Source organism: Lemur catta, chromosome 6 (genome assembly GCF_020740605.2).
Source record: "Lemur catta isolate mLemCat1 chromosome 6, mLemCat1.pri, whole genome shotgun sequence".
NCBI lineage: Eukaryota > Metazoa > Chordata > Mammalia > Primates > Lemuridae > Lemur > Lemur catta.
Window position 1 is genome coordinate 61,446,753 of NC_059133.1, and position 15,062 is coordinate 61,461,814.

At 41.5% G+C, this 15,062-nt stretch overlaps 1 protein-coding gene across 3 annotated transcripts in view; it reads right to left on the reverse strand.

Annotated features, from left to right (window-relative positions):
• The window catches only part of ANO6 (anoctamin 6), a 185,834-nt gene that overhangs the window by 135,128 nt on the left and 35,644 nt on the right, over positions 1–15,062 (reverse strand). Inside the window, exon 2 of one of the 3 annotated variants that reach the window (XM_045553973.1) lies at positions 6,865–6,927. The exons of the other annotated variants lie outside the window; for them this stretch is intronic. Within the exon in view, the coding sequence (XP_045409929.1) occupies positions 6,865–6,927 (63 nt within the window). The remainder of the gene's footprint in view (positions 1–6,864; positions 6,928–15,062) is intronic. 3 annotated transcript variants of the gene reach the window in all.

A 15,062-nucleotide genomic window follows, 5' to 3' on the forward strand; every position in this document is an offset into this window, starting at 1 on the left:
CCTACTAGATGCCAGGCACCTAGTGCTGGATGCAGAACATGCAACAGTGAACAAAACAGAAACCATCCCTTTTCAGGAAGCTTATATTCCATAATAAACGCTAAATATAAATACTTTTAAAATAACTGATTCTGCTTAGTGATAAGAAGGAAATAAATAGGTTGCTATGACAGAGAGTAAGAGGGAAGTATTTTGGGCAGGGTGGACAGAGGAGGCTCCCTGGGGGGTGATATTTAAGTTGAGACCTGAAGGGTGAGAAGCAGTTGACCAGAGAGGGTCCTAAGAGAGGCCCATTCGAGGGAGGGGGAAAAGCCAGCCGATGGTTCTGAAGCAGAAAGTGTCAGTAAGCTCAGGGATCAAAGGAGGCCAGTGTGACCTCAGGGTGGGGAACAAGTGAGGCTGAGCAGGAGGCAGGAGCCGTATCACACGATGCACTGCCAGGTACGCGACGGGCTGGCACCTCAGCATCACAGAACACGCTGCTGCGGCAAGAGCAGAAACAGCAGACCAGGTATTAGGCTACTGTCAAAGTCCAGGTGGCAAAGTTGGCCTAACATGGTAGTAATGGAAATACAGAAGACAAATTCAAAATCATTCTGAGGGTAGAACTGAAAGTACCAGGGGAGGGAAGACGATGAAAGAGAAACCAAGGGTGACGTCCAGGTTTCCGACTTTGGGAACTGGCAGGATGGTGATGCCATTTGCTGGGATGGCAAAGACACAGGTGGAGAGGCAGGATGGGGTAGATGGGGCATGGAAGCAAATCAAGCATTCCTCCTTGGACAGGAGATGTCCGGGAGAGAAGTCAAGGCGGCAAGAGGGTGTAGGGTCTGCAACTCAGAGGTGCTCAGCAGTGGAGACATGCCTTGGGGAGTCATCTATGAATTAATGGTGTTTAAAGCCCTGGAAATAGATGAGCATGAAGAGAGAGAAGAGGGCTTCAACCACACCATAAAGAATTCTCAACATTCTGAGGTCCCGTAATGAAGGAAAGGTGAGCAAAGGACCAAGAAGTGGCTAGCAGGGAAGAGTGAAGCCAAGTTGGAAGGTAGTTTCAAGATGGGAATGGAAAACTGTCCTTAAAGCTACTCAGAGTTCCAGTAAGATAGGGATGTATCCATTGGAAGCAGAATACATAGATCTTGAATGACCCTGACAAAATTGGTTTCAGAAGAGTGATAGGAAAAGACAACAGCCTGTAACAGAATGAAGAGTAAACAATGAAGAGGCTGTAGTCCATGTAGATAACATCTTAGAAGTTTTCCTTTAAAGTGAGACAGAGAAATGGGGTAAGAGATGAAGTATGTAAGCATCTAGAAAGGTGTCTGGACCGCGCGCGGTGGCTCACACCTGTAATCCTAGCACTCTGGGAGGCCAAGGCAGGCAGATCGTTTGAGCTCAGGAGTTCGAGACCAGCCTGAGCAAGAGCGAGACCCCGTCTCTACTAAAAACATAGAAAGAAATTACACAGACAGCTAAAAATATATATAGAAAAATTATTTTTTTTTTTTTTTTTTTTTTTTTTTTTTGAGACAGAGTCTCACTTTGTTGCCCGGGCTAGAGTGAGTGCCGTGGCATCAGCCTAGCTCACAGCAACCTCAGACTCCTGGGCTTAAGCGATCCTCCTGCCTCAGCCTCCCGAGTAGCTGGGACTACAGGCATGCGCCACCATGCCCGGCTAATTTTTTTGTATATATATTTTTAGTTGGCCAGATAATTTCTTTTCTATTTTTAGTAGAGACGGGGTCTCACTCTTGCTCAGGCTGGTCTCGAACTCCTGATCTCGAGCGATCCACCCGCCTCGGCCTCCCAGAGCTAGGATTACAGGCGTGAGCCACCGCGCCCGGCCATATATAGAAAAATTAGCCGGGCATGGTGGCACATGCCTGTAGTCCCAGCTACTCGGGAGGCTGAGGCAGGAGGATTGCCTGAGCCCAGGAGTCTGAGGTTGCTGTGAGCAAGGCTGACGCCACGGCACTCTAGCCTGGGCAACAGAGTAAGACTCTGTCTCAAAAAAAAAAAAAAAAAAGAAAGAAAGGTGTCTGGTTCCTCAGTTTTTTAGCACACGGGTACTGAAGCATTAATTCACTCATTCCTTCAGTTGTTCAACAAACACTTATTGAGCACCAGAACAATGTCCTTATGGAGCTTGCAACCTACTAGGATGGAGACGATAAACAAATACACATATACTAATTTCAGGTGGAGATAAATGCTCTGAAGACAAAGCAGGTTAAGAGGACAAAGAGCAACAGTGATATTTTAGATAGGTGAGACAGGGATGCCAGCTCTGAGTATGTGACATTCCCGTGAAAACTGAATGAAGTGCAGGAGCAAGCACCTAGATGAGGAAGGGAAGGGAGGTGAGAGGAGGATGAGGACAATGGCCAGGCAGGCGGTGCCATGTCAAGGGACAGCAGGAGGCCAGTGTGGCTTGGGCACAGACAGAGACAAGCACAGCAGGAAGAGATGAGCACAGAGAGGTGGCAGGGGCCTTGCAGTACAGGGCCAAGAGTTTGGATTTTACACTGTTTGTAGAGAAGCCGCTAGAGAGAGTATAAAGATCTAAAGTAACAGCATCTCTGTGGCTGTTAGGTGAACTCAAGACCATGAGGTGTATGAATGGACGCAAAAAGAGGTTTTAAGAAACAATTACAGATGTCCCAGCAAGAAGTGGTGGTGGCCCGGGCTTGGGTTTAGGTGTGAGGGCAGGAATGAGGAGTGCTTGGATTTGGACAGATGCTAATGGATGGAATATGAGGTATGAGAGAAAGGCAGGAATCAAGGATGACTTCAGGTGTGGGGCTGGAGCAGCTAGGTGGAGTCACTGCAGAGATGAGAAAAAAGGGAGGTTTCATCAGAAGCCAAACCAAGGATTTGGTTTTGATTTAAGGCTGTGCAAATGAATGCGATCACCTAAGGAGCTGCGATGGGGAAGAGGTCAGAGCACTGGGCCCAGAGCACGCCAAAGTTCAAAGGCCAGAGGAAGAAGAGAGGGATCCAGCAAGGTAGACTGAAAAAGAACAAGTGAGTTCTGAGCAGAATCAAGATGGAGTAGCACCATGGGGCCAAGTAAAGAAAGAATTTCAGCAGCCGGACGCCATGGCTCACACCTGGGATCCTAGCACTTCGGGAGGCCAAGGTGGGAGGATCCCTTGAGCTCAGGAGTTCGAGACCAGCCTCAGCAAGAGCAAGACCCCGTCTCTACCAAAAATAGAAAAATTAGCTGGGCATAGTGGCACACACCTGTAGTCCCAGCTACTCGGCAGGCTGAGGCAAGAGGATCCCTTGAGCTCAGGAGTTTGAGGTTGTAGTGAGTTATGATGACACCACTGCACACTCTGTCTCAAAAAAAAAAAAGGAAGAAAGAATTTCAAGAAGGAGGGAGAGGGAGTGGTCAGCTGAGTGCAGTGCTGCTAAGATAAGCATGAGCTCCATGAGAAAGTCCCAAGAATCTCTGTGACTCACAGAGAGTGAACAATGCTCTGCGATAACATTCCTTACCCATAAGCAGATCCAGACTACTTAGTAATCTGGAACAGTAACCCTCAGTTCATTTAGAACACCAGCACTCTGTTCCCAGGGATGCCTCATCCCATGGCAAGCCTCCTTCAGGACTCTCTCTGGAAGCAACCCAGGAGGTCCCTGTGCCTGTGAACAGGAACAGCTGTAATGCGTAGGATAAGCAACTGGGAAGCCAACCATGCTCACAGCAGAGAATCAGATTTGTTGGGGCAGCACAGAACCATTCTCCAAGTTTCTACACTTTTCTAACTCACAGCCTCTGAGAGAAAAATAAACAGCAACGAGTTATTCTTGTTCCCATTTTACTGATGAGGAAACTAAGGCACAGAGAGGTTAAGTGATTTACCCAAGATCACACAGCCAGTGGGAAGTAAAGCCAGGATTCTCCAACCCAGGAATCTCATGGAAAAGCATAAATTATCAACCATTTGTTTTGCTCCCTCCCTCAAATCAAACGTGTGATTTGTGAGAGTAAGATCACAAAATTCTACCTGAACGACATAACTTTTGACCAAAATTGGCCATTCGTTCTTCCCTTTTGAAACATTTGACAAACACTGAATATATACAAGGTGGTATACAACGTGATGATCTGACAGACATATACATTGTATAATGATTACTACAATCAAATTAATTATTACATCTCATCACCACTCATGCTGTACATCAGATCCCCAGAACTTGTTCATCTTTTACTAAAGCTTTGTACCCTTTGACTAACATCTCCCCATTTCCCCCAACCCCTGGCAATGACTACTCTACCTCAGCTTCTAGACTTTTACAGATTCCACATATAAGTGTATTATCACACAGCATTGGTCTTTCTGTGTCTGCTTATTTCACTTAGCATAATGTTCTCCAGGCTTATCCACGTTGTCACAAGTGGCAGGATTTCTTTGTTTTATGTGGTGGGATAAAATTCCATTGTCTATATGTACCACAATTTCTTTATCCACTCATCCATCAACGGACACAGGTTGTTTCCGTATCTTGGCTATTGTGAATAATGCTGCAACGAATGTGCAAGTGTGGATATCTCTTCAAGATACCAATTTCATTTCCCTTGGGTATATACCCAGAAGCGGGATTGCTGGATTGTATGGTAGTTATATTTTTAATTTTTTTTTTTAAGAACCCCATACTATTTTCCATAATGGCTGTACAATTTACATCCCTACCAACAGTGAACAAGGGTTCCCTTTTCTCCACACCATCACCAACATTTGTTATCTCTTCTCAACTTATTGGTGTTTAGTAAGAACAAGGGACGTTAAAGCCAGCCCTCTTCCACCAGCATAGTTATAGTAACAAGTCTCTTCTAGAGACCTCTCCATTTTGATGACATGAGAGGCCACATTCAGTGGAAAAGCTCAGGGACTACAATGTCAGACAGACTTGGACTCCAATTTTGGCTCTGTTCCCCAGTGAACAGGTGAATGTACAAACTGGTGTGAATAAGTCCTAATTTTCAGGGTACTAGAAAGATTTGATGGCACAGCATAGGTAAAAACACTGAGCCTTACATATTTAAAAAAACCCTTCTTTCCCACCTTCCCCTTCTCTTCCAGAATGCACTGCTGGGTCTCTGAAGTTGGTATAATAGAAGTCGGTCGCTCATCAATAGCTTTTATGTTTGTTAAATTTTTCATCCAGATAGCAGCAAAAAAAAAAAAAAAAAAGACTGGAAGGAGGTGGTTCTTCAAATTTTCATGTTTTATCTTCATGAAAAATTTGCATTTTTACATAATAAAAATTACTTAATATAAACCTGTTTTACATTTCCCTCCAGGTAAATTACTTTGCTTTGTCCTGAAAGTTTTAGGACTATTTGCTTTAGGAAGATGTTTCCTACATACAGTGACTTTACTTCTACACTGCCACACTTCCATTTACCCTGGGATATGATGACTCCTAATAATAACACATGAACGTATAAAGTCTTATTAAGATTTCAAAGTGGTTCTACATACTTCCACCATTATTCTCTCCAGTCTGCACCAACTTAACATCTTGCGGTCTACCCTTACAACACAGCCCAGATTGCAGTTTGGGCTCCAAAGAATTTTTTTTTTTTTTTTTTTTTGAGACAGAGTCTCACTCTTGCTCAGGCTAGAGTGCCGTGGCGTCAGCCCAGCTCATAGTAACTTCAAACTCCTGGGCTCAAGTGATCCTTCTGCCTCAGCCTCCTGAGTAGCTGGGACTACAGGCATGCGCCACCATGCCTGGCTAATTTTTTCTGTATATATTTTTAGTTGTCCAGATAATTTCTTTATATTTTTAGTAGAGACAGGGTCTCGCTCTTGCTCAGGCTGGTCTTGAACTCCTGAGCTCAAACGATCCACCTGCCTCAGCCTCCCAGAGTGCTAAGATTACAGGTGTGAGCCACCGCGCCCGGCCACCAAAAGAATTTTAATGACTTTTCCATCCAAGAAAATTATTACTTTCTATTACCTCTATATGGAGCCTCCTGACCACCTGTAGGCTGAAGAGATACTAGCTGCAATCTTGCTTTCTGAGACAAACCTTTGTTATACCTACAAGAGTAAACATAAATACTGCAAATCTGAAAATATTTTTCCATTAAAAATAAGATACTGGCCAAGCATGATCCTAAGTCAACTGGAATGATAGAAGACAACAGATGGATTTTTTAAAATCATTTGAAAAGATTTGAATATATTAATCCAAAAAAGCCAAAGAATTTAATTCAGCTCTACTAATAGAATGTGGCTGTTCAGAGTTATGATTCAGTATGACAGAGAAAATAATTCAGTCCTCAAAACATATTTTCATAAAATAGCATTATTTTTTTCCAACAACTTTTAGTTTCTAGGTAATGCCACATGCTCCCTTACGTTAGGCCACATACGCTTGTGCTTGTAAGTATGTTATTCAAAAGTCGCTGGATGTTGTAAGTATCTTGAGCAACATGTAAGGTCACTGAAATCTTGTTTTCATTATTTTGTCATCAAAATCCCCTTGCCAAACGTCTTTTGCTAAACCTCTCTCTCCTGGAAGGCAGGGTGGGAAGTCCTTTTTGTTTATTAAGATCCTGACCCACAGTACAGTGGGCCATACACGGGTAAGAAATAACTTTCGCTTTCAGAAGCTGTTTTCTGAAGCAAGCATACAGGAATGGATTATTTTTAGCAATCCATGTGGACTAACAGATGAATAAAAAGTTAGGGACCTTCAACTCAATAAATATTATCTGGAACCCCAATACAACAAAGCAAGTTACAGAAAGGACAAGAAGATACAGGCCTGTCCTCCTACAACTAACTGGCTGAGGGGAAAAGTAAGGGTGCCGTTTAAATATGAGGAAGGGGATCTTACCCAGGCTGCACAGAAGGTGACTGTCAGGAGTCAGAAAAGGCCTCCTGGAGGCAGGAACATCACCTGAAGGATGAGGAGGCATCAATAAATACAATAGACAAATATGAGGGATGGTGTTAGGCTGCAGAGGCCAGTAGGAGGCATCAAACCTGAGCCCCGGTCATACATCTGTGACAGTGAGGATCTGACCTTGAGCAAGCCTTGTGACCTTTCTTGTCCTCACCTTTCCTTATCTATGATATGGAATGGCTACATCATGTCGGTTGACCTTAACTTTCACTGTGCATCAAAATCACCTGGGGGCTTTCTAAAAATCCTGGCTCCCTCCTCCAGAAACGTGGTTTCAGTTGGCGGGGCAGTATGTCTTTCGAAAGCTCTCCAGATGATGCAAAGCTGCAACCAGAGCCGAGAACCCCTGGATGAGATGCTCTCTTAAGTCCTGGACATCTTAGGTCTGCAGCTCTCAATGCTTGGTGCACAATAACATCCTCCCGGAAGCTTTTAGAAATACCAGTGAAGGCTGCATTCCAGATAATTAAACGAGAATCTCTTGGGAGTGGGCCTCAGGCATCAGTAGTTTTACAGTTTCCAGGCTGAATCCAAGCTACAACCAAGGTTGACAACCACTGTGGCAGGCCCTCTTAATACTTCAGTTCCCTATTACAGCCAGTGAAGGATGGGAAAAGGAAAAACAAAAGCTCATAAGTTTCTCTCTCCCTCATTCCTATGTCAAATTAAAAAGAGAACTGAATCCCAAAGGCCACTGATGGATTTTAAATGGGTGTGTACCACACATGGATGTGTGCATCATTCATGTTCATGCATGCAGGTGAGAAATGCCCATTCCAAAATGTTATCAGTTTTGAATTTAAAATTCAACGCCATACTTCTATAAAATGGTTCCATGGTGTGTTCCCTGCAATACTTAGTCAGAATTTGACTTGCATGGTTGACTATAATATGAACATTACATTCCCTACCCCTGAGGTTACTTAAATCCACTTATTAGGCAATGGTGAACTAAACAAACAGTAATTAGAAACACTCCAGACTACCTTTTAAATCTGTTGCTAAATTATATTTTTCCTGCACCAAAGCCCGTACACACAGCATGTCCACAAGCATCACAAAACCAAAGCCTCGGAAATATTTACATTAATAAGGGCATAAGCAGTAAGGGCTGCTTTAGAAGAGGACCATTCATTACTGTTATTTCTCACATCTGGGTAAATAAAGCACTACCCACATGTGGTTAGAAAGCCCAGGTGAAAATGAACTCTCCAGGGGTCTGGAAATGAAGAACCCCTCTGATAGACTGTCTCATTTCCTGAAATGAGTCAGAGAAATGAAAGTAATTCTTCAGAAAAGAACATCTGCACCGTGGCACAGCTTATAAAATAATGCCAGATGATACCTGTGGCTAAGAGGCTGGGCCTGGAAACAGGACCAGAGCCTCTGCACCGCACTTAATCTCAGAGCTGCCGCTGTTAGCTTGGAGGGTCTGCAAGTCCAATGAGCAGCCAGGCATCCTGGTCTCCACTGTAAATCTTGATTAGCAGTGAGACTGCTCACATTCCATTAGAGAGACGGCCCCTAGCCAACCGCTGGAAGCAGCCAGGAAGGATTCTTATGCCATCGTGAGCATTCAAACCTTATAAGAAAAACTGTTTTCCTTAACTAAAAATAGTCTATGCCTGTTAATGATCCAGACAGGCTTTTTGTCCTGAAGACGACAGTGTAGAGATGACCTAATGCCTTCAAGGAAAGCCTCTCCCTTCATATTATGCAGGAAGGAGAGGTATAGGCATGTGTCAGTACTGGAGGTGAGAAAGACTGAAATACCTTTCTCAACAACTCTAGCAAAGACCAGTAAACGGTAAGGTGAAAAACAAAGACTGTCTTCACCAAAATCAGAGGCCAGTTATTTCTATTAGATGGCTCATCACTATTCTTTTCATCTTGGGTTTTTTAAAGGAATCCAGGCCCAGTGCAGTGGCTCACACCTGTAATCCTAGCATTCTGGGAGGCCAAGGCCAGAGGATCACTTGAGGTCAGGAGTTTAAGACCAGCCTGAGCAAGAGCAAGACCCTGTCTCTACCGAAAAATAGAAAAAAAATTAGCCAGGCAACTAAAAAAAAAAAAAAAAAATAGAAAAAATTAGCTGGGTGTGGTGGTGCACATTTGTAGTCCCAGCTACTCGGGATGCTGAGGCAGGAGGATCACTTGAGCCCAAGAGTTTGAGGTTGCTGTGAGCTAGGCTGATGCCATGGTACTCTAGCCCAGGCAACACAACAAGACTCTGTCTCAAAAAAAAAAAAAAAGAAAAGAAAAGAAAAAAAAGGACTCCAACACCACTGTTTGTATGGGGGCAGGGGGGATGCAACCTGGGAACAATTTATTTGCAACCTGGAAACAACCATTTTAAGAGGTGACTAGTTAAGTTAAAATCTAGTACATACACAATGGAATACTACGTAGCCATTTAAAAGGCCAATCGGTGTGCAGATAAAAAGATCTGTACTCCCTATGATACATTAATGCATGAAAAAAATACACCTGGCCCCTGTAAACATTTGGGTAAATGTTTTTAAAGAAGTTGCCTAATGTAGGAGAGGGTTAGGAGAGAGTTATTTTTCTTTTATTCCCTTCAATACAGTTTGAGTTATCTTTTCATGTACCTGCCCCCTTCCCTTTTCAATAACAGACATTAACTAGATAGAGGACTATTTTTGGTTTCTTCTTTATGGTAGTCTCTCCATATATAATTTGAAACAAAATCAGTGCTATTTTAAATAGATGTTACAGAATTGTGACTCCCCAAAATCCATCTTGTTGAAGCCCTGGCCCCCGGTACCTCAGAATGTGACTGTTTTTGGAGGTGGGGCCTGTGAATAGGTGATCAAGCTAAAATGAGGCCATCAGGGTGGGCCCTAATCTGATCAGTCTGGTGTCCTTGTAAGAGGAAATCTGGACACAGAAAGAGGCACCAGGGTGCACACACACACAAGGAAGACCATGCACAGAGAAGGAAGCTGTCTGCAAGCAAGGAAAGAGGCCTCAGAAGAAACCAAATATGTTGACACCTTGATCTTGACTTCTAGTCTCCAGAGCTGTGAGAAAACATCTGTTGTTTAATAATCCTGAGGTATTCTGTCATGGCAGCCCTAGCAAACTAACACAATAAACAAATAGATGGATGCAATTCAAGTAACACAACATGGAGCCAAGCACCCATAAAAGTCTTCAGTGGGTCAAACCAGTAAGTCTGCTATGATGCTGAACCTGAAGGCCTCTTTTGGCATGGGAAGAAATTGGGGCACATGGTGCTTCTGACTGGATCAGGTTCACCCTGTTAAGTGGCTTGAGCTAGTACTAGAAGAGGTTTCTTACCTCCTCATTCAGGACTCCTCCTGCTCATACCATTTACCTTTGATAGTATTTTTAACCAATCCCATAACTCATGGAACTAGAGCCTAAGATATGTTATTTATTAGTGACTTTTTAAGGCTTGGCTTATGTTCAAAAGGCTTTCTTCCTGTGCTGATAACTAATGAAAAGGGAAGGTGTCACAGTAATATTATTAATTTAATTAAAAACAAAAAAAGACTTGGCAACAGGGTTAAAAAAAACTAGAAGAACAAATGATGTGTCATATTTACGTGCCAACCTAATTTTTTCTACTTTAATACATACGGTCTCAGACCACAATGCAATATATCAAAAGTATGGTAATTCAGGGCCAAAACTTATGAAATGTTATAGATTTTTACAAATTAATCAATCCTTTCTTTAGAGATCAAAGATATAGAAAACCACAGACTTTGCCTATCTAATCTTTTACCTATACAAACTTAACGTATAAACCTAGTCTTTAGTTTATGAAGACCTTGAAGTGTGTTAAGATCCAGGCACACAAAAAGATCAAAACTTGAAGATAAATATTTGGTACTGTCAGTTTAGGCTATAGGCATTCAGAGGAAGGTAGAATCATTTTTGGGGAAGTTTCTCCAAGGGCATGGGGTCCAAACCAATCTGGGATATAAAGGTTAAGGAGAAGTGATTTATGTCCAGGTCTGTCTTGCCACTAAATATATATTAATAGTTTTTGAAGGCAAGAACTGTGTCCTTATGATCCTAACCGAGTACCTGGCAAATAATAGGCATTTGTTTATCTGGGGCAGGGAAAAACATACAGTATGTTGATGTTAGGGTAGGTCTATACTACAGGGTATTTGTAAGGAAGTTGTAGGATATATGATTAAAGAAGTTGGGGCCAACCTGTAGATACATTGAAGTCAGGGCTTTATCCTATGTAGAGCCTTTAAAGATGTCTCTGAAAGAGAAAAGTACATGATGGGCCTAGAGGTGGCAGGGAAATGATAAGAATCAGGGCATCAAGAAGTCCACTGGGTGATCAGCTGGGGACATTCTCAGCTGCTAATCTGAAAATGGGCATCATACTACCTACCTTCATAAGGCTGCTGTCACTATTCAATGGGATAATGGTGGTAAAATGCATAACACAAGGCCTGACAGTAAGCACTTATGAAAATATAATTGCTATTATAATCAGTTATTATTTTACGAGGCAAAATATGGGGAAAAAGTGAGCAAGAGAACAGTGTCAGGCATGGAGCCAAAGTACCTAAGTACATGTCACCTCTGGGTCTCTTCAAGTCCCTAAAACAGAAAATTGTAGTGGCTACCTGTTTTCGGAAATGAAGTGTGATACATTTACTCTTTAGTTCTCCAGAATTTAATACATGGATACAGCAGATCCAACACAGGAGGAACAGATGTCTGAAATAATCTTTAAAATCAAGAGATCATTTTTAAGTTGCTTTTATATAAAAGTAACTATACAGGCTAATGCCAATCAGTTTTGAAACGCTAGATTAATAGACTCAGCTATAAACCTTGGGAAAACCGTTTTCATAAGGAACATGCCAATGCCTTTTCAATTAAGGATGGAATTGCCAACATAAAAGACTTCAATAGATGAGGAACTGCTCCTTTTGCTCATAAATGAAAGAGCCTGGTAACTCTGGGAATTGTTTTTGAGGTTCTGATTACCAGGAATTGTTGAGAATCTGAGCTACAGCATTTTCCAACTGTACAATAATCACTTGATACTTGGGACTCACAGCCTCAGACCAAATTTGGTTTTCTGGATTTTTAAGTTCTTTTTTCTAACTATTATCAAGGCTCCCATGGTCTTATGTTTAGTGTCATGTAAATATTAAGCTCAAATGAAGATAATAGCTCTTTGTCTAATAGAAAAAAGATGCTAACTTTTTTGGTAAATTTGACCTTAGAAGGAAGACTTACTATACATAAAAAAAGTATATGTACATTTACATAAATACACGTGTATAAACAGTAAAGCTTTTCCAACTAACTGTTGGCAAAATTAATATATCAGAGGTCTGTGCTAATATTCCTACTCTCCATATTAACAGTCTATTTAAAAACTTCTTACTCTTTGGCCCAGGAGCAGGTTGCCACATCTACTGTATCACTGGAGGGTGTATTATGTCTTAAAATAAAAACCAAAGCCCAAGAAAATTGACCAAAGGGACTAAATGAGCAGAATAAGACATAACTGATTACTTTTGCTGGAGTCAACAGAAACTTCCCAATAAACAAAGAGGACAAGATTAAGAGAGCAGTCAGCAAACAAATTAACAGGCTAAGGACCAAAGTAAGAATAAGGAATAGAAACTCATCAGCACAATTTGCTGAATGTTGATAGACATTCGCCAACGCATACATATATTCAACACTGAAAATGAATAACATCTTAGAAGGAAACAGCAGAGAACAAAATCAGGAATTAAAAAATGAGAAGGAAAAAAATTCCCTTCAGGAGAGAACAAAGCCTAAAGACAGCATGTGGCAGGTAATGGAGTGACCACCAGGTAAATCAAGAGACATGAGTCTGAATCCCACTTCTACATCTACCCGACCGGTTTCCTAGGTTTTCTTCAGAATGTTCCTTAACTTTCCTAAGTCTCAGACTCTTCATCTGTGGTTTGAACAGGGAAGATTATATGATATCCAAAGGTCTCCTCCAGCTCTGATAATAGACTAGGAGTTTGTGTAGAAGATGAACAGATACTTAAAAAAAAATAGTCTACTTTTATTTTACAGTGGGCTTCAAGTTCACAGGACTGAGATTTCACAGAAGGGAGCCAAGCTCTGTCAGCACGCACAGTGGACACAGCCCTCAAGCATTCGTCAAACCAAGGCCTCTGAAATGAGTATGAACAGCTGGACTCAGTGCATGTTACCTGAGCCGTAACATCATCCTCAGCCACGAGCCCCTCCTGCCACTGACCTTCCCCAGCTCTTCCCCATTGGACACACCCATCTCTCAACCCCAGTTCTTCACACTATCCTGCCAGAGGCAAGTTATATGCACATTTATAAACAGTTAGAATTTATAAGGTGAAACAGACAATGGACATGTTTGGTGCAGCTCCTAACCTGGAGGATGGCACAGAAGATGACACTTTCTAGAGTTAGAGAAGAACATCTCGTACTGGCCCCTGTTAGAATGAGTAGCCCAGTAATTTCACTTTTTGAAAACTTCACAAAATAATCTGAAATGCAAATACTTATATCTACAAACATGTCACAATATTATTCATAACAGAAAAATATCTGATACATGCTACATCTATAATAATCAAGGAATGACTACGCAAGTTACAACTGAAGTTAGGTTCCCCTCCTATATGGTCCCATAGACCCTGCTGTGCTTACCCCTCTACAGGACTCACACTGCCTACTTACTGGCCATTTCCTCCACCAGATTTAAGGTCCTGGAGGACAAATACCACATTCTGTTCACAGCCTTAGCCATAAAGTCTAGCTCATAGAGAGCACAAAATAAATATATATTGAATGTTTGCTAGAAAATGCTTTCAAGTAAATTATATGTGGTAGCATATTATTTAGCCATTAAAAGTGGTTTGTGAAGAATTTTTAACTATAAAGACTGTTAATGATGAAAAGTTCTGGAAATGGACAGTGGTGATGGTTACACAACATTGTGAATGTACTTAATGCCTATGAATTATACACTTAAAAATGGTTAAAATGGTTAATTTTATATTATGTATACTTACCACAATAAAAGAAATAAAAAACAGGGAATGCTATGGGGCAGCTTAAGTGAACCATATGTCTAAACTATATAAACACCACTTGATTTTTTAAAAAGGTAGGAAAGAAGCACACTAAATATTCATAGTGGTTTATCTTTGGGAGGTAGCATTAGCGGTGATTTTTGTTTTATTTGCAGTTTTCTGTTTTTTCCAAAACTTCCACAGTGGCCTACATATAACATTTACAATCAGAAAAAGACGCCACACAGCAGAAGTCAGGGATAGGAAGGTTTGATTATCAATAGCTTAAATCTGGATCAAAATCATTCACCTTGCCACGACCCTTGATGTATTTAATACTTGTATACTGCATCCCATTTGTGCTTGCCTTCACCATATAGTCCAAAGGCATGCCATTTAAGTGAAAATGTTATCTTTATTAAACTGAAATGTATTTTTTACCTTTGTCCAATACCATAAAGCATTTCAGATCTGATGCATCATAAGTATGCTTCATCCAGGCTGAGAAGTAACAATGGTTATTTTAAACATACAAGTGACCAACTGGATCAAATTCACCGTTGTTCTTAGAGGTGAAGGCTTTCAGGAACCTGTGATGGGCCAGTCTGCAATGCCTCAGAGACTGACACATACAAGCGGCCTCAGTAACCACTAGATTCACATTTATAAATGAATTATTAATAGAAGCGAGGCCTCTGGTGTCAACTCAGGACTGAAGTAACACAGAGCTAAGATTGCCACTTACCATGCATGCCATTGTGAGTGCTTCTGGCCTCAGTTTCCCCACAAATAAATTAATACCCTTGGGTATTAAACAGGATGATGTTTGCAAATGAGAGATGGAGTAAAACCCTCAGCCTGCTGTCAGCAGGTGTTCAACCAATATCATTAGTTTACTTTCCTTTCTCTCTTTAGATCAAGTGTCTAATCCAAGATAGCAACAGTGGAATGCTAAAAATGACCAACTCCTGTAAACCAAGAAAGTTAAAAAGATAGGAGTATGGGCAGATATTCTGAATATTCTTTTAATTCACCCCTGAGAAGCCCTCATTGATAAGGTTCAAAACA